Source organism: Battus philenor, unplaced genomic scaffold (genome assembly GCF_028537555.1).
Source record: "Battus philenor isolate CCGP_79_NKW_IND1 unplaced genomic scaffold, ilBatPhil1.0.hap1 SCAF_22, whole genome shotgun sequence".
NCBI classification, from domain to species: domain Eukaryota; kingdom Metazoa; phylum Arthropoda; class Insecta; order Lepidoptera; family Papilionidae; genus Battus; species Battus philenor.
In genome coordinates, this window is record NW_027181685.1 from 3,484,804 (window position 1) to 3,508,667 (window position 23,864).

General features: G+C 32.9%; 1 protein-coding gene across 1 annotated transcript in view; it reads right to left on the reverse strand.

Annotated features, from left to right (window-relative positions):
* trp (transient receptor potential) overlaps nt 1-23,864 on the reverse strand; it is a 40,982-nt gene that overhangs the window by 7,173 nt on the left and 9,945 nt on the right. The window contains exons 3-13 of the mRNA XM_068767100.1: nt 22,022-22,166; nt 11,462-11,557; nt 10,547-10,689; nt 9,346-9,547; nt 8,704-8,877; nt 5,565-5,663; nt 2,159-2,294; nt 1,044-1,196; nt 669-814; nt 337-577; nt 127-250 (exon numbers count right to left, since the gene is read on the reverse strand). Of these exons, the coding sequence (XP_068623201.1) occupies nt 127-250; nt 337-577; nt 669-814; nt 1,044-1,196; nt 2,159-2,294; nt 5,565-5,663; nt 8,704-8,877; nt 9,346-9,547; nt 10,547-10,689; nt 11,462-11,557; nt 22,022-22,166 (1,659 nt within the window). The remainder of the gene's footprint in view (nt 1-126; nt 251-336; nt 578-668; nt 815-1,043; nt 1,197-2,158; nt 2,295-5,564; nt 5,664-8,703; nt 8,878-9,345; nt 9,548-10,546; nt 10,690-11,461; nt 11,558-22,021; nt 22,167-23,864) is intronic.

The window sequence follows — 23,864 nt, forward strand, 5'->3', positions numbered from 1 at the left end:
TTTCTGTAGAAGTATGTGCTGTTAGCCTGAAGGCTTTTACTGCTTCATCTGAACTGAGTTCACGGAGCGGAAGGGTCCGTAACTTAAAAGTTTTGCTTATTGACAACATTCTTTTCTATGTCTTACTTTGCGTATCGTCTCCAAATTTCACATGCTCGTTCTTGATTATCAAAATCAGGTATTCCAGATGGAGTATGATAACATTTGTTCTTTTCCAGTTCGGCGTAGTACCACAGTAGTTGATTCAAACCTATTAAACAACAATAATATATAAAAGAATGCGGAATGTTCTATATTGTAATATTCTTATCTACTTTATATATTTGAAATAGTTACCGCATCCAAAAGCGAATAACACCAGCATGTAAACGAAGAAGAACTTAATGATATCGATGATCATACGACCGAGTGATACTTGAAGGGGTCCCAAGTAAGGGTTGATGGAGAAGATGTGGACCAACTTGAGGAAAGAGAAGATCATGCCGGCGGCGAAGGCACCTTCGGAGAGAAGCATAGGGTCGAATGAGTCCCAGCGCTCACGTGGGTACCAGGGATCAAGACCCGCACGATAGTCTCGCTGTAATAAATAATTAACGCATTAGTTCTTAATTTATCTTAGTAGCACACACACAATATTTGTTGTACTATATTAAGATAAGGTTCTATACCTGAACAATGTACCAAGACGAGAACCGTAAGCTAATCCACGCTATGTAGAACATGTTCGTGATGAAGTCGACAATGTTCCAGAGATCGCTGACGTATTCCATGAGACCACCGCTCCATAATGATCTTATCTCAGCCCATATCAAACCTGAAATTATAGAATTAAGGCAAATCAAATATGAATTCCAAAATATCATTTAGCATTTCATAATTGAAAGCCTAAATGATGGTAGATTGATTCAGATAAAAAGTGATGAGATATTTTTGATTGTTACGTCATTTAAAAATTAAAGTTGCATTAATTAAAGTAAAAAGTAATTCAATGTCTCAAATTTCTAACGCTAGCTTAAATTGCATGCTAACAAATGCAAATTTACTTGCTATGTAGATGATGACAGTAAATTCGATTAAGCCTGGAAGCGCTCCTCTTTCGTGAGCCTTCCAATAAGCCACCAATTCCTGAAGCCAACGGATTCCAGACCATTCCAGTACCAAAAATTCTGCTCGCTGTGATGCTAATGATAGTAGAGCTGAAAAACAAAATGGTCGTAAAAACAATTTGAGGGTTAATTGAAGATCTTGCTGCTAATGGCTGATCTAATGTATCGTGTATAAAACTGGTATATTTATTTGGTTTCGTAAAAGTGTTTTGTATGACATAAAAAAATGTTTTCTATTCTCTCTTCACGTATTTAATGTTCATGTATACATAATGACTATGTTTTTGATTTAAAAAACATTAGGGTGCTTGTAAATATAATGTATATAATGAAATTTTGGTTTATTGTGTATAGGCGATAATAGGGCGTATTTAATATCGTTATAACATATTTGAAATATTTCAAAATTTCTTTAAACTTTTTACTTATGATTTTCGGATGTTCAATACGTTAGCCCCTTCCTTGGTAGTAGATACTACAAATCACTCGAAACGTCGTGATTGGTCAATTAATCCGTAAAATAGTTTCATTACATTCCATGGATATTATAAATACACCTATATTTACGTAAATAAAAAAATATTGGTGATTATTTACGTAGTTTATTTACATTAATTAAATAATATATCGTTAAGTTTATTGCTTTGGAAGGTAAAAATACTGGAGCAAAGTTGACATAAAGATTTGAGTTTATCTGTTGTTGTTTTATGTTAAGGCCCTCGCTTTAAACAAGGGGAAGTCTAATTACGTTAATATGATATTAAAGGTAATACTGATTTTATCACGATGTCCTATAATTCTACTTTTTCAGTCAAAAATAACGTCCATAAAAAATGATCACCTTCAGCTATAAGCTAACGCTAAAACTGCTATTAAAAATATTATATTAAATTTTGTTATATTATTTTATATTATATTATATTACATTATATTATATTATATTATATTATATTATATTATATTATATTATATTATATTATATTATATTATATTATATTATATTATATTATATTATATTATATTATATTATATTATATCATTATTTGACTTACAAAGAAATAACATATAAGATGAACTATGACAGATGAACTTAACGAACGGTTTCTTCATGAACTTTCCGTATTCCGAGTCCGGGTTCAACATGTAGATGGTGCAGTATACGGGAAACATAAATCCGAGTTTGGCGACCTGTAAAATAATATTACTTTATCAATTGAGTTATTTTAAGTTGTTCAATTGGATAATATAGTTTTCCCATTATTAACAATGTTTGGGTTTTTAATAATATCAAGCAGTTATTAATTATAATTAATTTTATCTGCAATCGTCAATTTTGTGGTCGTCTATCATTAGCGATTAAAATAATAAAAAAGTATTATTCAATGTCAAATTGAAATTCGAATTTGACTCTAGAAGGTTTAAATATTTAATATTTATTTAGGTACTGATAATAGGATAAAATTTGATACGGTCAGATAAAATATTGTTTCATTTAAATATAGGTATTCCATAAACCAGTGGGACAATTATGAAGTGCCTCATTTGCCTTTGACCTTTAGAGCCGCTATCACCTCCATTGGGTCAACGAAACGTTGAAAACCTATGCCTCAGAGATTAAATACCAAACATAGTTTTTTCATTGCTGGTTTATTGTTTATTAACCAAAGTGTTACCGAAACTGCTATATCACGCCATAGGAAAGCTCGGCGAGATGATAGTAGAAGAAAAAAGAGTACGAGTCGCAGAGAGCTTTGACAACTGACTGATGGAGCGGAGTAGCTGATACTCCTTTCATTCCGAGCATATAAAAGACGTGGTACAACGTGCGACGTACGGACGTGATTTTGGCAGAACTGTAGTGAATACAAATTAATATTTAACTGTCGCATTCCGGTATAAACAAATAAATTTAACGGCATTTGATATTTCATAACATAGTCACTCAAATCTTCAGGGAATAAATCATCTTTAAATTTCAATATCGTGTATCAGCGTGAGAAATAGAAAGTAAATCCTTCGTTTTACATATTCTTTTCTTATGTTTCCTTCTGAAACGGAAATTCTCCAACTGAAATACTATTTTGACGATTGTTAATCAACAAATGAACAATACTCTAGACGTAAAGACGATTAAAATAGTTTTATTGCAACGGTCATTACACTAGGTGCCAATGAAAACAAGCAATACACTAACATGCGCAAACAAACGTCTATACAGGACCACCTGTGTACAGTTGTTTGAAGTCAATTACATGTTTTAAACTACGATTCATGGAAAGTCATAGATTATAGAGAGAGAGAGAGAGAGAGAGAGAGCGAGAGAGAGAGAGAGAGAGAGAGAGATACTTAGGATTTTTCTAAAAGATCAAAAACGAAATGAAGAGATTGACACAACCCATCGAACTGACCAGTAGAAAGGGCAGTGAGCAGGCAGAGGACTTGAACTTTTGGGTCAAAGACCATGTATCACAAGCGCAATGTGGTACGTCCATCCACATATACATAGACAGTTGAAATCAAATATCAATCAATAAACCTGAATTATTTTTATATAAATGAAATTATGTATGAAATGATTGGCAGGGTAAATCTGTATGTATGTATCTATCATATTAGATGTTGCGTGTGTGCAGGTTAAATTATGTCAGAGTCACCAGTTATATACCGAATGAATGCTTTACATTTCATCATCATTATCATAATTTCAGCTATAGGATGTCCACTGTTGTACATGGGCCTTGCCGCATAGACACTACACAATTATAAAAATTTTGCATAAGTTTAAAACGGTTCAAGTTAAAGTAAAAAAAAAAATGCTATATATGAATGCTAGTATCTTCTCTACTACAAATTGAAAAGACTTTGTGATATCTCCTTCTAGTTTTATTACGCCAAACCAAAGCGTTACAAATGTTTCCTTCGAGAAGGTTACAAATATTTTTTTGTGTATACGACCCTTGTAATTGTTCATTTTTAAAACTTAAAATCCTTCTACACAATCGCTGAAACACACATCACGTATTATTTGTTAGTCTACCAATTATGATTCTGGCCACTGCAACCTTTCATGATCATCATGTCAGCAAATAGAAGTTCATAGGCGTCTCCCAAAGATTTCCACTATGAATGATCTTACGTTGACCACATTCAGCGACTGCACGGAACCTCAACTACGTCGTCAGTCTTCCTAGTGAAGGCATATCCATCCCGCGTCTACCTTGGCCACTCAGGAGTCAACCTTCTATACCATGACCGTAATAGCAACATGTTAACCACATATAGAATCATTATTTGCTTTATGTTCATTAATACAGTTTGAAATTGATTTTTCCCGTATGATATCTCTACACAGCGCGTATCATGATCACATGCAACTTAAACCAATCATAACCAATCGGAATACCGTTGTCTGCCCAAATAATCTCTCGTCCTTATTTTAGGTCTATTCCCGGTTTGTTTTTCGAGGCTACAACAAAATATTCTCGACAAAAGTTTAATACAGCACGTCAGCCTTTGTTGCTTACCATAAGATACAGGCCCTCGTAAATTTATAACATATAAATGGAATTTTTGCACTCACTTACCTTTATACAGGCTTTAAATTAAAAAAAAACTTTTGACAGGTTAACGAATCGAATAGGAAAATTATTGGATAAAAAAATTTCGTATTTAATATACAGATGTGTATTAATAACATGACAAAAATAGCCCAGTATATGTTGTCAATATTAATTTTCTTTATAAATTTATAACATTTATACGTATGAACTTTAAAATAATCATGAATATTTAAAATTCAAATCTAAGACTTATTAATGAAACTTAAAATTATATGCTTGTCCAGTGGCAGAATTTTGCTTTTAAATTAAATTTTTCCCATAATCATTAAGAAAAATAGTAAAAGAAAAGTTTTAGCTTTGTTATTTATGCGGGTTTTATAACTATATATTGTATTGAACAAATAAGCAACACGCGTTCGAAGTTGATGCATATAAGCTAATGATTCGTGTGTGATTGATGATCCTCAATCGTCAAAAGTATATATATCCATTTATGTTTTAAAATACGAATCCTTATAGCATTGTATTGTCATGTCCCTATTTGCAGTTAATTTTATTTAATATTTCTAAGATCATTAATTTTTAGTTTGGGTGTACTTTACATTAATTCACAGTAAATGAGATATATTTGTGCTCTTTTGATGCTTTTACGTCAATTTAAACAATCACCATGTATTTAAAATTGTAAACAGTATCATACGAATTATAAAGCTATTATCAATATTAAATATATATATTTATATATATATATATATATATACACACATATATATATATATATATATATATATGTAGGAAAAAATGGATGATTCTTTTTTGTATATTAAAAAGATATGCAGATAAAAAGTTGTAAGTATATAAAAACTGTTTATATACAATATTAAAATGTTTTTAATACCTGAACACACTGTCCGACGATGCTTTTCCGTTTAAATCCAGGCAGACCTTCATACCATATAGCTCCTAGAAGTTGTTGTACGTTTGGATGAGCCACAAACTGTAATAAAATTATATTAGTACTAATACATTTGCCTTAACGAGAAAACACCGATTAGCAGTTGCTGATTTTCGACATCATTGCATCGTATCACACACCACTGAGGATTGTAATAGATTTTTGAAAGTTTGTTGGGCACTATGTAACGCCATCTGTGTGAGATCTGAGTAGTGCATAGGCCTCCGTCTATCTACATTTACAGTAGTCAAAAGTTGGTGACGTATATACGAAAATATAATATTCCAGTTAAAGCCCGATTTTCTTACAGAGCATTTAGGTTTCACTCTAAATCACGGCCTCAAAACAAAAAGAAGCCTATACTTAAATTCTTAGCATAAATACATTATTTAAAATAACAGGGAATATTAAAACAATGAATCTAAAATAAAAACACTAGGCATACATCTAATAAATGTATGGGAATGTTTGTTCATATATACTACATTGTACCAAAGGATAGATCTTAATCTCTAACGATCTTAATAAATAAATAAAAATGAACAATCGCAACTAATCAATCAAATCATCACTATACCAGAATTCATTTTTTTATTTGTCACATAGATGCTACACAACGACCTGCCTTTCTATCACAGCTGCATTTCTTTCAAATATTAAAAAGTCGCAAAATATTATTCTATATGCAACTAAAAATTACATATCCATATTGCAAATGCATTAGTAAGAAAAGGACCAATATTTAACCACTTTCGCACATGCAGTGGTAGTCGTGCAATAAAGTGCACCACAGAGTCTGAGAGCTCTGTGTTTGGCACTAATCGGTGTAACATAACTCCTGAAGATGCCCCGTGGAGGTGTGAAACACGTGTTGAGTAATTTGGCGGTGGCGGTTGTGTGATTTGCATTGTTTGCCGCATACGCATTTATCACCGGGCTGGCGGGCGGTGCACTTTGTTGCACGACTACCAATGCATGTGCGGAAGTGGCTAAATATTGATCCTTTTCTTACTTAGGATGGACTTCCGCGAAGTATCGTCTGATTCCATTAAAAGCAAATGCATTAATTATGAATCTGACGTAACTTGTCATTTTAAAACTTTTATAACCTAACGATGAGACGTTTCAACCGCCTCGTGTATAAGAAGCCTTATAAAAAAAATAACTGTACAGCAAGACGTAGCACTATCCCAGTCATTCCATTCTATTTACTAAATTGAAATAAACGACTCTCTTTGAGATATCGTAAAACTTTTCTAAACTAGTCCACGCGTTCTTTCGTTCTTATACTGAAAACTTTATTGTTTATTTATTTACATTCATCTAATTCATTTTATTTCATTATAATCTTAAATCTATTCAAATAATTTTAAGTTTACACTGACTCATCACGACTTTTCTAGAATTATAACGCTTAGAGACTTGAAATTTAATAGAAATATTTCTTTTGTCGAGTAGATGTACTAGATTCTGCCCGCAAGTGTTTTTTTTTATGGCCCCCGCTATTGCGGGCCTCTCGTACCCCTATCTTTGAGAAGGACAGGGTCGTTTAAATTCTTTATTGGCTTTTTCACGATCTTTTTCTTATTATTCTCTTATTTCATTCATCACATTATCTCTTTCTACTTTTTTAATTCCACAATTTTCTCAGTCATTCTCTTTCGTTATATTTGCCATCCATCCATTCTTAACTACTACATTCTAGGTATCTTTGTTTACAGTTTTCTTTAAATCTCAGTTTTATACAGCTTTATATTCTATTATATATACATACACAGACATATATACATACACATATATATAAAATTCTCGGATCAGTCAGTGTTAGTTTCTACTCTGAAACGTCTTGGCTGATTTTAAGAATTTTCATATGTATATTTAGTAGGCCTAAGAATAGATTATAAACTACCTAATATTTCACACCCTCTTAGCGATAAAGATAGATTACCCCATTTCTTTATAGAATTTAGCATTAAAATACATACTTTTCACAGTTTTTATATCAACTTCTATTTTAAGTAGTGATATTAGTACTTGAATAATTTTCTACTCATGGCGTTCGATTATTGATCACTTACCAAGTACACACTATAGCTTTGAGGGATTGATATTATTTTTTAGTTTTATATTTTTAATTGTCCACTGCAACTCTCTTTTCGGCTTTTTATAGAGACTGCAAAAACTTCATTTCGTTTTCTAAGTAGCTTCTTGTTTGATGAAGTTATTTGAAGGTTTATTCTTTTTCACTGCTTTCCAACTTTTAAAGCCTTCCTTAACTAAGGCATTTTTATCCGCGACTTAAAAAGCTTCTTCCGCGCTTCGTCAATTTACGTCCAAAGAAAAAGTTTGACGAAACCAATAAACGGCTTTTTATGAACACATTTACATACGTCGTAAAAACGTCTACAAATGTGTGTGAAGGAATTTCTACGGGTGTTTCTAGAGGTAATTGAGATATTTACGTTGTATTCAAAAGTTTACGTTTTAGTGTAAAAAATATTTACGTTTCCGGGCAGCGTAAGATTTAGTGATAACTGTTTTATTTGATTTTGTAACGTTTTGTTTGCTTTGATATACACCTTTTTTATATACAAAAGACTGGCATACATCTATAGTTGTCAGAGCACACAAAGTTACCAAAAAGCTTTTAAAATACAAAATCCTGAGTAACATTGGGTATATTAAAATATGTAAAAACCATTGGATATTATGATTTCTTACGTAGAAATTTCATAATAATTTCTGCCTTTGTTGAAATTCAAATTATCTTTACGAAGGCATTTTACACGCATATTTGAATCGTCAGTAAATGTTTGTATGTTAATGATTTATTATTAACAAAATACTATCGCAAAATGGCCGCTGTCAAAAGTGGATATTAAATAATATGTAAATAATGTGTAATATAAAATGTCGCACTATTTGTTCTAGTCACTATTTGCGGGCACGCAAGACTGATTGTCGAAGTGATCTTTACGAAAGACATGTATTGCCGTGGACGTCTATCAGCTGGTTTGGTGATGGTGATGGTGATGAACTAAACTAAATAAACATCGAAAGAATCTTAAGAAAATTTGCTTACCATTTTTTGTTTATATTTAATAGCTAATTTGAGACGTCCCAGCGTTTGCCGTTCACCAGGTTCCCAGCAGTCAACATCCCATGGGTTGTAGTTGAGCATAATTTCCAGTTCTTGAGATGTTCTCGTGTGATCCAATAGGGAGGTAGCAAATTCTTGACACTGTTGCCTTAATGCCTGATGAAGAGAAATGGGATGACCTATGCCATTCAGTGGGCGTATACGGGTTGAATTGAACTCTGTTTTAGATGATTATAAAAAATAATAAATTTTCTAGTACTGCTTGCATTTGTAATGCCAATAAATGCATCGTAAGGGCTGTAGTTGTGTGTTGGCATTTTTTGTGTTGTCGCTTCTGTTGTTAAATATCCAACTATACTCAGAGTTTTATAAATTTACTTACACAATTTACACTTCTATTTAAGAATCTCTTCCAGTGAACTTACAATTCGACGGAGGTGTCTATCTACTCATACACAAAATATAATACACAGAAATAGACCGTATGAAGTAATATATAGTTTCTCTGCATGTTTTTTATTAAAAACTTATTAGTTTAATTTTTTATCAGAGACTACAGAAAATTGAATAGTTGTTTGTTCATTTATGAATTGATACATAATAGCAAAAAATAAAACTTTTAACCTTGTATTCGACTCGAAATTCCGTTTCCATTCTACTCAGTCGACCTAGTTCCCAAGAAAGCTGAAAAGCGGTTAGAAGAGGATCGGCAGAGGAGAGGGCAATTAGAGAGGGCGACGTGAGCGCCCTGTAGGCGTTGATGCGCGCTTGCGAGTGCCGCAAGGAATCCTCTTGAGACGACTTCACGCATTCGTCGCAGCCGCACCTAATACACAATTAGGAGTGTGAAATGGAATGACAAATAATGTGAAACATGATAGAATGAGAGAGCCTATAAAGACTAAGAGAAAGAGTAAAAAAATAATACGTAACGTAAAAGATTTATGTAAAAATAATCCCTGTCTTCGACGTGATAAAGGGTACGAAAGGCTCTAATAACGAGACCATGAAAAATTATAAGAGTCACACACTATTACGTCACTAAATTTACCAAATTGCATAACTAAAAATAAAGGTCTGTTAAATCAACTATTAAACCTGTGTTAACTTGCCTTGTGTGTTTAAAAGATTTGTTAATGAAAAATAAAAAAAAATTCGGTCTTATTTTACGACAAGGAATATTATTTGTCTCTGTCTAATATATAGCCCTGTGCCTGTGAGTATTAAAAATAACTTTTCAGTAAAATGACGCAAAGAAAGCATGAAAATAACTTTAATCCACAGTAAATTAAGTAAGTACGTAATAGTTATCTAGACTTCGAAAATATACGAATGTGTTTGCCTATTCTCCAAATTACAATTAAATAGTCGCAATTACATTTTTCATATAAAATGAAAAGAATCTAAGACAAAGTACTATTTTTTTTCCTGTGTTACACAACTGTATTAAGTTATTTTAATACATTTGTGTAACAAATTAATACATAAATGCCAGAGAGTAAATAAAATGTGAAAAAATTTATGTAAAGTTTTTGATAAATTCGTAATTGATGCCGATTGTAAATACAACGGCAATAGGTGTTTTAACTCCAAATATCAAATAATTAAGGTAACAATTTTAAAAACTATAATAATATTGAATAATTGTTAAGGAAATTTATGACATCGCTTAAGGAAAATAAGTTAAATTAAAAAATTTTTCGCCATCGATGTAACATCTCCAGTTATTTTTGTTTTTTTTTTTTCAATTAAAGAAGTTTGAGGTATTGGTTAGCATAGTTCTCTGAAAGGGATCACAAGGGGCTGATGAAAGGTCTGTACCTACTTGACGTCGTGTGGCACTGGCAAGGTGGCGCCTCTATCGAGCAGGATCTTGAGGATCTCGTAGTGGTTCCGATGCGCGGCCAGGATCAATGGCGTTATGTCCACGGTAAACGTGGCCGCAGAGCTGTCTACTGATTCCCAACTCTATAACAAATAAGTAACATGAATAAGTACTCGACCAGGAATGAGATCCAAATCTGCTTTTAGAGGGATAATTCGGCGGGTGTTAGTTTTAGTATGTAATAAAAACAATACAGTTTATATATATTTGATAAGATTTTTGTTTACAAATTGTTCACCAATTTGTAAACAAAAATCTTAATGAATGATAATAAATTTATACGAACATTGTACAAGGTTTTGCTTTGTTTTAGTTAAACTAAGATAAAGTCAAATATTACTACTTTCGGGTAAGGTATTATCACGATAGGATTCATATTTAGTTAAGACAATAGGCTTCTGAATTGTGGGACCACATGAAGGTATACGTGTTTTGCGGACGGAGGTGAAATATCACCTTTGTATCTGTTCTGCGTCGCTCTTAGATCATGTTAGGGTTACCAATACACGCGTTTTGCTGGTAGGGGCGAGTTACCATGCATGCACGCATTTGTTTCTTTTTAAAAGCCAGCCGAGCACGTATTTTTTTCCTTTTTCAAAGCTAAGTCACCCTTATACGAGAGTAGCGAGTGGAAGTGAGTAACCATGCAAGCACGTACGTGTTCCTAAAAAGTAAGGTAACTGCTGCTATCATTTACTTTTTTTACTGGCTGTCGGCGTTCGAATTTTAAGTCGCACGCGCATGAATAACTTAAGACTAAAAAGTATTATAGCTGTAGTGGTCTGTAATAAAAAGCCTACAAAGGTAAATCATTTTGAAATTATATGAAGTAAAAAAACAAAGATATGTACTTACGTATGGTTCACCAGGGACATGATGCTCCTCCTCCCACTGCAGCAACAGTTCCACCGCTTCCACGTATTCCTCTTTGATTGCATGTAAAAGTGCGTCCTGAGAACAATAAGAAAACCGTGTATGGAGTGTGTAGTCGTGTACACTAGACCATTTAACCATCTTCGTTTTAACTCTGGTAAGCGATGAAGGTCCCCACCTAGATCATTCACAAACATGAAGACTTGTTTAGAACTTGCCTACCTACCTAAACTTGCTTTTGAAATAAATAAATAATGTTTCGAAGTAATTATTTGTTTACAAAAATGAACAATGTCGATAATAAAAGTGTCCTGTGTACAATAAAGGAAGAAAATATTAATAAATAAAATTGAATACAGATGTAAACATACACAAACTTTTTTGTTAATAAAAGAAAGTATATATGACAGTGAAATTACTTAGCAAGTGAAATAAGTTAAGAAAATAACAATAAACATATATAGCTGTAACAAAGTTTATAATATTTATCTACGTAATTATAATAATTAAGAGAGTTTTAATTTAAAAAATCGGTTTAACTGTAGAGCTAGGTTTATTAACCTAATTTCGTAAGAAAATACAGTTACATGAAAGTTCGTGAATTTATAAAAATTAATAAATAGGTAAAGTAGCAATATGTTTAATTACCCCGTATTAACATTATCATCATATAAGCCTAGAAACTTCTCGCGATCTTAGCTGCGTTGTCGGTCCATCTAGTTTACTATTACATAAATAGCATAAAAAATACTTACATTTAATTAAAAATTAACTTTAATATAGTATAGACGCATTGGAATGTTTTTAAATTTAAACTATTGATAAAGATATCCAACACACGTGGGTTTATCAAAAAGCTTATAGTTTCGCATGGTAGGTGGAGCCGCCGACGGGCAGCAACAACGCACCGTGAAGAAAATAAAGTTAAAACGAGCTCCGTTCTGCCGTAACATGATTAGAGGTCGCCCACATCGCTTATTATAACTTCGCATTACGTAGCCTATGCGTTAAAAGTACTATATACAGTAAACATATAACTTATTTCAACTAGTAATTAATTATAAACGCAACGGTAACATATATTATCTGTACTAATGTAAATAGACATAAATTATTCCTTAATATTTTTGTTTTATTATGTATCCTTCCTTATTGCGTATAAATTGCGATAAAAATCAAGTTATAGAGTAGTCCCTCTTGATCAATTCATAAAACTATTAAAAATTTAAAAGGGTGTATAGGATATGCGGGGGGCGGTTCTCCAATAGCGAGTAAAAAGAAAAGTGTATATATATATATTTATATATAATGTGGTATACATCACATCATATGTAAAGAACACATACGTATTGTACAAATACTATTTATTCGTACAATACGTATGTGTACTCTATTATTGATGCAAACAGAGTGGCAGTTATCGAATTCAGATGTTACTGTAGCGGCTAGTAAGTGGTTACGAGCAGTGGTTGCCTGGCGGTAGAGGACTAAGACTTCTGCAGGTCCGGAATTGTGTCGATTGTGAAGTATAATGAAAATTGAACTGGAGTTAATACCGAACATTAGATATTTAGAAATGGAATATTTATACTTCCCCAGTTTACTTTCTATAACAACACATGTAAAAATTTATTAAAGGCAACAATTAAAAAAAAAACTTTCAAGAAAAACAACTATAAATTAGATAATAGCAGATAAACACTACTGCGCGACCTTTTTGCTCCGGTAGAGTCCTGTGTAGTTAAAATTGTAATTTTGTAAATAGTGTAATATGTATAAAAAGCCAAAATCATGCTGTACGGCTATCGTTACAATCCCAAAAGAAAATAGTTAATCGGTTAGAAGCGGTCTATATTCAGCTTCTTCCCATGACACTAACAAGGTCGTCTGTCCTTGACTGATAACCTGCGTTGCACTTGCTGGTTCGTGGTTTCCACTCCAGAACCTTGAGATCTCCAGAACCTTGAGATCTTGGGCAACTGTTCTGTGCATTTTGTGGCCCGTTCACTACTGAATCCGCTGGGCTAGGCAGCTATTTCTCATAACGGATCTCCATATTCTTGATTTGATCTCGAAGAGAAATCTTAAGCATGCATGTAAAGTTCGAAATGAGAGACCACGTTTAAGTATCGAAAGTAACCGATATTAGAAATTATTAACCGCTTTAAAATAATTAGAACAATTATATAAATATCACAAGGCAATATTATTTAGTTGCATAACAACTCCATTGATTTATTGTCCGTGTATAATGCTTAATACAATTAAATACAACCTCTCTAAAGCCTACGGACGGATACTTCATCATTAAGGTTAAGTTGATATATTCTACGCTCACTGTAAGTTGTGTGTGTTCACTTGCGACTAATGATAAAATAGACTTTTGCATGATCAATACTGTAAATTATTTTTATTTGAAAACCATTGTATATATAAGTACAGAAATTTTTTGCTGTTTATGATATAAAAAAATAAATAAAAACCTCACAATTAATTTTGATTTTGATGATTTTTTTTAAATATGGCTCCCGTTATTGGGAGCCTCTCGTACCCCCTATCTGGTGTGGGACAGGGACTTTTTGTTTACATTTATATTATTTTTTCACCTACTTTTTTATTTTTTTATTTTCTTTCTCTTCTTTTATACTTCATATTATCTGTCGTTCATTTCTTTCTTTCCACAATTCCACTATCTTTCTCTTTCTCTCTGTATCGCCTTTCATTTATTCCTCATTAATTTTACATTTTCTTGTATTCTATATCACATTTTTACTTATATTCTATTTTTATTTTATATCACATTACTTTATTTTGCTTTTATTTTATCTTTGTGTTATTTGTTTACAATTTTTTACTTTTTTTAGTCTTTATTTTTATCTATTGCTTTTCGTATAATTTTTTTACAGAGGTGAATGAACTCTTTTTTAGTTTTTTCGTCGCATATCAGGGAGGCTGATTTTGATGATTACAATACAGTTGTTTTTATTTACAAAAAAATACGAATTATTTGTGTGATTCAAATGATAGCCAAAACTGTGGTTCCCTCTGAGGTGCATTTATTGCTAGCAATCTAGCGTTAACTTTAGTAAGCTAAGAGCTTAGTTACCTAATGCGGTAAAGCAATGAAAAGGCTCGGCCGCCGAGGTTATTAAAGACTTAGTTGTAAAGAGGTCTAGGTTAAGCATATTTAGCACTCTACCTCTAATCCTATGAAGCTGTTATACAAGGCAACAAGCATACGAACATATATAATAGTATTTTTTAATGTTGTTCAATGGTCCCCATTCCAATAACGGGCCTCTCTTTCCCCCTTTAGAGACAGGGCTATTACTATCTATATTTGTTTCATATTAGATTTTTATTTTCACTCTCTCTTTCATCATTCACAAATTCTCTCTTTCTTTCTTTTATCATGCTTTTCATTTTTTCTTACTCTCACAGCATTTATTTGCATATTCTCCCATCCTTCGCCACATTTATTAGAGATTTTCTATTATTTATATTTCCAATTATTATTATCATTTTAATTTTTTTCTTCAATATTTCTTTTTTAATATTTTTTCATACAATATATATATTTTTAATTTTCTAATGTAAGAATTGAGTCTTTATATTTCATTTTATCAATTCACTGACGACGATATGATTAAACCGCAGGAAAATATGGCGGCTCTCCTCGTCTTCCAAAAGGGATGCGATGTATGCAGATGCACAATGAACTTCCTTTGGGCCTACCTAAAAAGATACTCTGAGGATCTCCTGTGCCTCGATATATATAAAATATGTTGGGAAAACATTCCTTCGTCTTTTGTGCTTATATAAAAATTCGGGAAATATTTTTTGTTTTATTTTAATTTAATTATAGCAGATAGCTGTCATTTTGTTCGTTGACTTTTTGCCATCTTGTAGGTAGTGATGCAGTTGGTGTATTCATTTCGTGACTTTTGATCGAAAAAACACTAAAAACTGGAATTGCAGGGTCATCAATGTCATCCCATTCAAACTCTCTTAATTTTTGCTGTGTGACAAATGACAAAATTGGAATGTGGTGAAGAAGTCGAAATATACCTCTGGATTTATAAGGCTTAGAAACTTCAAATTTGGTGGGAATATTCCTTTTATCAAGAAAAGATTAGGTAAGAACACATGTTTAAAAAATCCGTAAGGTAGACTGTGGAAGCATCTGTTAAGGTTGTGTAGCAAACACGGAAACGGGACTGCTACTGCAACAGTTACATACATTATTAAAAGTATAAACACATTCTTATATAATTCACACTTTGTGCATTAATTATATAGGATTGCCACTGTTAACAAATAAGTTTCCTGCGATCACCAACCCGCCTACCAAGCGTGGCGATTATGGTATTTCCCCACAGACATCTTTGGGAAAGGCTTTTTCCTTGCAGCGGGTGTCTATGGGCTGATACTATACGGGAGTTTATACTAAAATCGTATACAGGGTCACACATTGAGTTGTTTACACTTAGTTTAGCTTAACAAAGTTAAGTCAAAAACCTTGCTCCTCTATCACGTTTAAGATTAAATAGACAGAGAGAGAGAGAATTTTATTTAATTCTCTTTAATTTTTATTTGAGTCTGTGGGCTGAAACGACGACGACGATATATTATGTATTAGCGAAAGCTTTCAATATTCTATTAAAAATATCAGATACGGATTCGTTCCATCAAAAAGATATTTGTTTGGCTTATAGCCAAAAGTAAAATATTTCTAAGAAAAAACTTAAAAACCACCGAACGTATTCTTAACCTAAATTACAGCTTATTATAAAATAATACAGGTTTGTGTAAACCTGTATTTCGAAAAAAATATCAAAATTCCAAAATTTAAAATATCATTATTCAACATCGGATGAATTACATCTCTTATTTACTTCAATGGAAGTCTACTACAAAGATCAAACGAAAGAAACACATTGGCACTATTTTTTTGGGAAGAATATATAAAATTATATATTTAACATTGCAAAAACCTAGAACCGAATACATCATTTTCCAAGTTGAGCTAGCTTGTATCAGATAATTTACGGTGTAACCTTTACCACACAAACACTTGTTGATATATACCTTTTCAATTTAGCAATATGATCTTTCTGAACATTATGTGGGATCTTATTGTAAAAGTGCCCATAGCAAGACTTACAAACACAATGAAGTCGTCTTATACAAAGTTTGACAGAGGCGTTTATTTTACTATAGCTTCGCACCAAAGATATAGCCTTACGTGATGTTTTATTTGTATGTGTTTTAGTTCAAATTATTCGTTATATTTTTAGGGAATATTATTTCGTTTTAATCCTACTCTACCTAATAGGGTTTCTATATCTGTTCGAGAGTAATTTATTAGGTAATTAATTTATTTTATAGTTATCTATTTTGTATATTTTTCGATTATTTTTTGGAAGTTGAAGTTGTAGATTTAAACCTAAACGCAAGAAGAATGAATTTTGTGACAAACTTGTCAATCGCAACCAGAGACATTTTAAACAAACGAACGAAACCGAAGGTGTCCGCTGAGTCCTTACGTTTTTGGAGTAGATCCGATGCAAGATGCCGGTTCCAATTGGAATGGTAAAAGCCTATGTAAAGTAGTGGACATCTTACGTCAGAGGTGATGAATATACTGATGATATATTTGTAAAGAGAATTTCTGTTGTCAGCGAGTCATTTTACAACGACAACAAAGCGTAGGCCACGCCACGCAGTGCCGGACGAGGACGCTCCGACCCCGAAAGGCATTAAAAAACGCCCCCTGAAAACATCAGAGGGGGCCACCACCAAGTAGACCACATCAAGATGGCCAGGACACGCCCGACGAAGAGGGCGCACCGAATAGCTACTGCCAAGAGACAGTAGCGAGAAGAAAACATCGAAGAAGAAAACGAAGACATCATCATCATCATCAACACAGAAGACATGAAGACGAAAACACCGATAAAGTCGACGCCGACTCCAACACCAACATCGAAGGAGGAAAGCCGCAGCAACACTGGCTAGTCTCTTGCAGCGCACACACGCGCCGAGAGTCAGCAGTAGGATAGTATATAAATATTAGCTCGCGAGCCCTGAGTCCGACGAAGTTGTGAAAGCCCGCAAGGCTAACAACATCATCATCATCAGAAACCAGAGCGAGTCATTTTCAACGATGTTTATACATATAAAACATTATAAAAATTACATCGGCAATAACTGATTTTTGATATAATATATATCTTTGTAAAGAACAGTAAATCAGTTTGAAATTGATTTCATTTATCTTATGGAACTGATTCACCTTGCGGCTGTTTCGGGAAATGACAGTTGTATAAAGAGGAAAAATATTTTGATGTTACAAAATCCGTGGCCCGTAAATACAATTACTTATCTATGTTCGTTTAAAAATAATTCACAGGCTATTATGAAACGAAAACACCGAAGTCATAAAATAAAAGTAGAATTTAAAATCGATTTACATAAGAAATATTTATATCACATTTGTCTTTGCGCGGACTTGTAATATTAAAACAATTATATAAATGTTACATACGTTGATTGAAGGTGGTATTTGGTTTATTTTTCATTTTACATTAACTAAGATAGCTGCTGGGACCATTAGGTTCTGGAGAGGAGGCCAGATACCAGACCGGAGACGATTTTGTTAACATTCTTAGAATACGTGGGATACAGGCCGCTTATAACTGGTATTACTGCAAATATATTAGGAAAGCTAATTTTCAGCAATGATATCCCACGGTTGGAATGACGATGAAGCAAGATAGAAAATTTCTAGAATATATCCATCGTTCTTAACTAGTATAAATAAATATTTATATATTTTTTCAATTAGTATCAAATTATGACTAACAGAGTTTAAAGTGTAGATATCATGAAAAATTATCAGGATTTGTAATTTTGCTACCAGAATTGACAAGTGAACCAGAAAGTAATATTGAATAAAAATATACTTGTGCAGTAATTTATTTTGATTGTGAGTTGCGGGGTTTGATTCCTGTGATACAGCCTAATATAATTAACGCTTTGTGCATTAATTATAAGATTGCCACTGCTCACAGGTTTTCAGAGCATGGGCAGCAGCGTTCTCGCATTTCAAGCTTCCTGCGCCACTACACCGCACTTTAAAAAAAGCGAGGAGGACAGTGGTAAAAAGAGCATGAACGCCGCCACCACATGTGTCGATGACAGATCGACTGGATTGAGTAGTCTATACTCCCCCTTGCCGCGCGCATACCTAAGGCGGGGTACAGCAGCGTATGTAGCACTATAAGTGAAAGAAGTAAAGGAAAAAAAGGACCAATATTTAGCCACTTTCGCACATGCAGTAGTAGTCGTGCAACAAAGTGCACCGCCCGCCAGCCCGTTGATAAATGCCAAACACAGAGTCTTCCAAATCGGTGTAACATAACTCCTGAAGATGCCCCGTGGAGGGGTGAAACACGTGTTGAGTAATTTGGCGGTGGCGGTTGTGTGATTCGCATTGTTTGCCGCATACGCATTTATCAGCGGGCTGGCGGGCGGTGCACTTTATTACACGACTAACACTGCATGTGCGGAAGTGGCTAAATATTGGTTCTTTTCTTACTTAGGATGGACTTCCCCAAGGTAAAGCCTGATTTCAATAAATAGAAGTAAAGCATTTGTTAGTAATGTCACTACATGCCAAAAGTATGTGCATTCAAGTTCGCAATTAGTTAAATTACTTATCAAATAAGACTTAAGTTTGTTTTTATTATTTATTATTAAATCATAGCGAGGTAGGCAATCGCGGTCAAAGAATTATGTTAGAGGGATATTTTAAAGATATGTAGTAATCTACGAACATAAGCTATCAATATAATTTACTATCGTCGATTTAATTTGGTCAAGCGGGTAGTAAGTTTAAAAATATAGGTATAGACATCCAATCAACTTACGGGCAATATTGTACATAGCGGTCAATGTCATTGTATAGAACATGTTTATTAGGTTATGGTATATCAGTAATTTGGTAGCAAATTGAAGTTCATGGTATCTTTTATAACGTGCATTACGAAATGAATTATTGCGTGTAATCTATTTAATTTTTTTTTTACGTAAGCCTATAATACCTAAATGAAAATGATATACGCGGTAAATTTTGTTTTATTGGGGAATACGTTTTTGCCAATTATTTGAACACTAAAAATTTAAAACTTAAATTAAAAAAAATACTACGAGTTTATCTTCATAGTGGTAAAAATAGCTAATTATGTAATGTAAGGAGTCACATTTTTTTTGCATTTTTAATATTATTATTTTAATGTGTTAGCAATTCTGGCATTGTCAGCACTATTAGTAAATGTGATTGTATATAGGTTTTGTAATATTTTTTTTATCATGCGGTGTTCACCGAACTTATCGGTCAGCTTATATCTAAGTTCATATCTTCTATTTATTTTTTACGTTCTTATTTTTTTGGCCTAATTGTATACATTTTAGGCCTAAGAGTACCTACTGCTTCATTCTACTTTTAATTTATAGCAACCAGGACATCCTGAATGTGATCATTCCGTCCTTTAGTATGTAAATTGGATACTAAATTGTTGTGGAGAAGCGGACATAGTTGTATGGTGAATTTAACAATAGATTCATAACCTTCATCATATATATATGTCCAGCTGATAGCTTGGTGGAAAATGGCGAAAAACTTCAACTTCTTAATTGTTAAAATTCATTAATTCAAAATTGGAACTTTTGACAGGATTCTTTTGAGCGTCAACTTTTTTTTATAATTTATTTTCGACTCTATTCTGCTTCGCAAGGTGTTACAATTGTGGTGAAAATGCAGGAAGAAACTTCACAACAACACATCTTTTTATTAAATAAATTTGTATTTATGAACTTATAAAAATAATATATATATATATATATATATATATATATATATATATATATATATATAAAGCGTTATACGACTGATAAGTAAAACGTATTATGTAAAGTAACGATATATAGGTCAAAAATGAATCATATTGTATTGAGATTTGCTAAAAGATCAAAAAAAAACCTTTATGAAAATATACGAGGGTACGTTCATGCAGAGTATCGACAGAATGATTTCCCATAGGAACAGAAGATGTATGAGATTCTTAGATCTCTCTAACAGGAATGAATTCGTTTCGACTTCCAAATTTAGGAGTTTTACCAGAGTGACAATAAATATGCGAAATGCTTTTAGGAAAGCAATAGCTAATCTTTTTTATAAATATATTTTGTCTTATTTGGTCTATATTTTTGTTAACTTTTTGAAAACATTTTTAATAGTAACTGTCATTATAATTTTAATTGTAATTTTCAATTTGATTGTTTCTCCTAGATAAACGCCTACTGCAAGGTATAGGCTTCCCTTAAATATATCTATGGAGGCATATATTATGATTGCCGCTCTTAACTCTCCTGGGGTTGGTGATCTAAGTGTGGTATTTTGGTATCCAGAGGTCCTCGGCAAATCTATTTATGAGTAGTGGCAATCCTATGTAATTAACGCACAAAGTGTGAATTTATTAGATTGTATCCCGGTAATTGAACCCGAAAGCTACGTTTGCAAGTCTCAGTCTTCTCCTACTGGACTATAGCTGCTCATCTTATCTCATTTTTTATTAGAATTTTTTAATGTTCTTTAATTTGTGTTTGTTATCTTTTTATTCTTTTAATCATGTGAATTATTATATAGTCAAGTAATATCTATAATTGTAGCTGTGGTGTAGTTTATTAGTCAATAATCAACATTTTCTATTTCTAGACTTTGAACTTATTTACAGTATTTTATTTTGATCCATCTTTTTGTTATTATCATACTTTCAAACGTTTCGAAGTTTTGGTATGTTTGTTAGTATGTTGAAACAAAAATAAAACATTGATTCGTATAACTCAACAGGTAGGCAGTATTGTAGTATAGTATAGTCAACAATTTTGCGACGTTTTTTGGTTGTTCAATTGAACAGCCTAAATTGCCTTTGTTTTTACATTTCCACATATAAACACCTTTATAAATTATTTACTTACTGAGAAAACTTAAATTAACTACACGATAATGGTTCATCAAAAGTTATCGCGTTTAAAATGATCTAGATACTGTAGACGTATAAACGCAAGAAAAATAGGATGTATAATTGTCTTACAAAATATCTATAAATATATATCTATAAAAAACAAATATATCATAAAAATTTCGTTAATTTAAATTCAAGAACCAAATAAATTGTTTAACAATTTGCGATTAATATATATGTATACATGTATGTACCAATTTGTTGTAAAAAGTTTAGAGGTATGAGTGAATGTATAGCTTATTTAAATATAAATATTTTAGTGCACGTGGTATTTTAATGTTAAACGTGTAGGATTATTTTCTTTAAAAGGCAGCTGTCGGTGTCACCAAGGATGCAAAGAGTAGCCGTGTATCCGGCTGCAATCTACTGCCTGTTCGTGAGAGAACTAAAATTTATATAAAAATATATTAAATGCGTTATGTACATAAGAACAATGATCATGTTGTATGCTTACCTTTACTTTGATACCAGAAGCCAGAAGGAGTTTAATAAGTTCTATGTTCTCGTTTTCTATAGCGGCTATTAACGCCGACCGATTCAGTGGGTCCACGCAGTTTATGTCGAGAATTTCCGGCGACGATGCATACTGGTCTATCAACCTGAGAAAAAACATATGTATATCAATAATGTTGTACATTATTTTTAATATATATATATATCTATATATACACACGCACCCACACACACATATATATATATATATATATATACACACGCACACACACACATATATATATATATATATATATATATATATATATATATATATATATATATATATATCCTTCGACCTTGGTTGGCGGGTAGAGAATGCTGGTAGAACATTTATACCACGTCTACAGGCTCATGGTCGCCACTGCCAAACAGATGTTCGAGTTACGTTGGTGACTTTTGTTCCTACTCAGACCTAATCATTTTTGATTGAATTTCACAGCGAAGCTCCGAGCATAGCTCATGCCCGCTGTCCATTGCTCTGTGACCTTGAACCTTAAAAGTTTCATTGGTAGCGACCACGTCTTACTGGCAACAAATATTAGTCCAAAGACCTTCGAGGTCAGATTTTGCATTTTTTTTTGGCTTTTAGTCCGTCGTTTTACTAATTATAAAAAGAGTAAATAAATAAATAAACTGCTATAACAGACAAAAAAAAATAGAATGAGGTTTATCGATGCATAACATCGGTGAGATTGGTTAACGAATTTCTGCCTACTGTGTTATTATCATTGAAAATATTACATACGTATGTATACATATATAAAAATATATGCATGTATTAATTATGAGTGATATATTGAGACTATATTTGCTATGCGCGCTGCTGCGCAGCACGCGTGAATCGACTAGCCTGAAACCCTGTGCACCTGCCAGAGTCGATTTAAACAAAAGAAAATAATTACAAAAAAGTGCGTGCAATCTTCTTGTATAACATTCTTCATCGATAATATATCATTTTATATTTAATCCTATCGGACATGTTTAGTATACATATGAGGTGTTAAACAATATTGAAAAATGATGCATTGTAAATCATCGCGACCCAAAAAATATAACGAGGCTTTGTTTTGATTGTTTTTTTCGAATCAGAAATCAGGAGATTCGCTGAAGAACAATTTCACAGACGTAATTCGAAGAATTACCCGTCTGAAATGGCAGCGGGCGTTGCACGTCGCTCGTGCAACCGACGACTGTTGGTGTCGAAAGTCTCAAGTGGCGACCACGAGCTGATAGGTGTACCGATGACATACTTTGGGTCGCGGAAAGTCACTGATTACGGGACAGCGCAAGAAGAGTCATCGTGGCGATTTTTAAAAGAATCTCTATGCCTTGTAGTGCACATCTATCGACTGAAGATAAAGAGATAGAGAGTGTGAAGCAACTTTCTCCGAAAACCGACTAGGTAACAATTAGCTAATACAATACGTCAGGTGAAGGATCTGACGTAGATTTTTTTTTAGTTTATTAGCTCGCGGATTTCGGATCCGCGAGCCCTGAGTCCGATGAAGCCAAAACGGCTAACAGCGACCATCAACTTTCGAATACAGCCCGAAGCAACTTAGACAATAGTATAAGTTTTTTTAATCATATATATCGTACGTAAACAGGCCATTATTTAATACAATTTAGTATACAAATGAATAGTAAAAATAAATAGAAGTTTAATAATGAAAGTGAGGGATATCGCATGTGGGACAGGGTCAATGTGATAGCGCGTATAAACAAGATTAAAGTGAACCTTGTAGTGATTCCCGATTGGCCATACTTACAGACGCCGAAATGGCTTTAGCTACATTATGCGC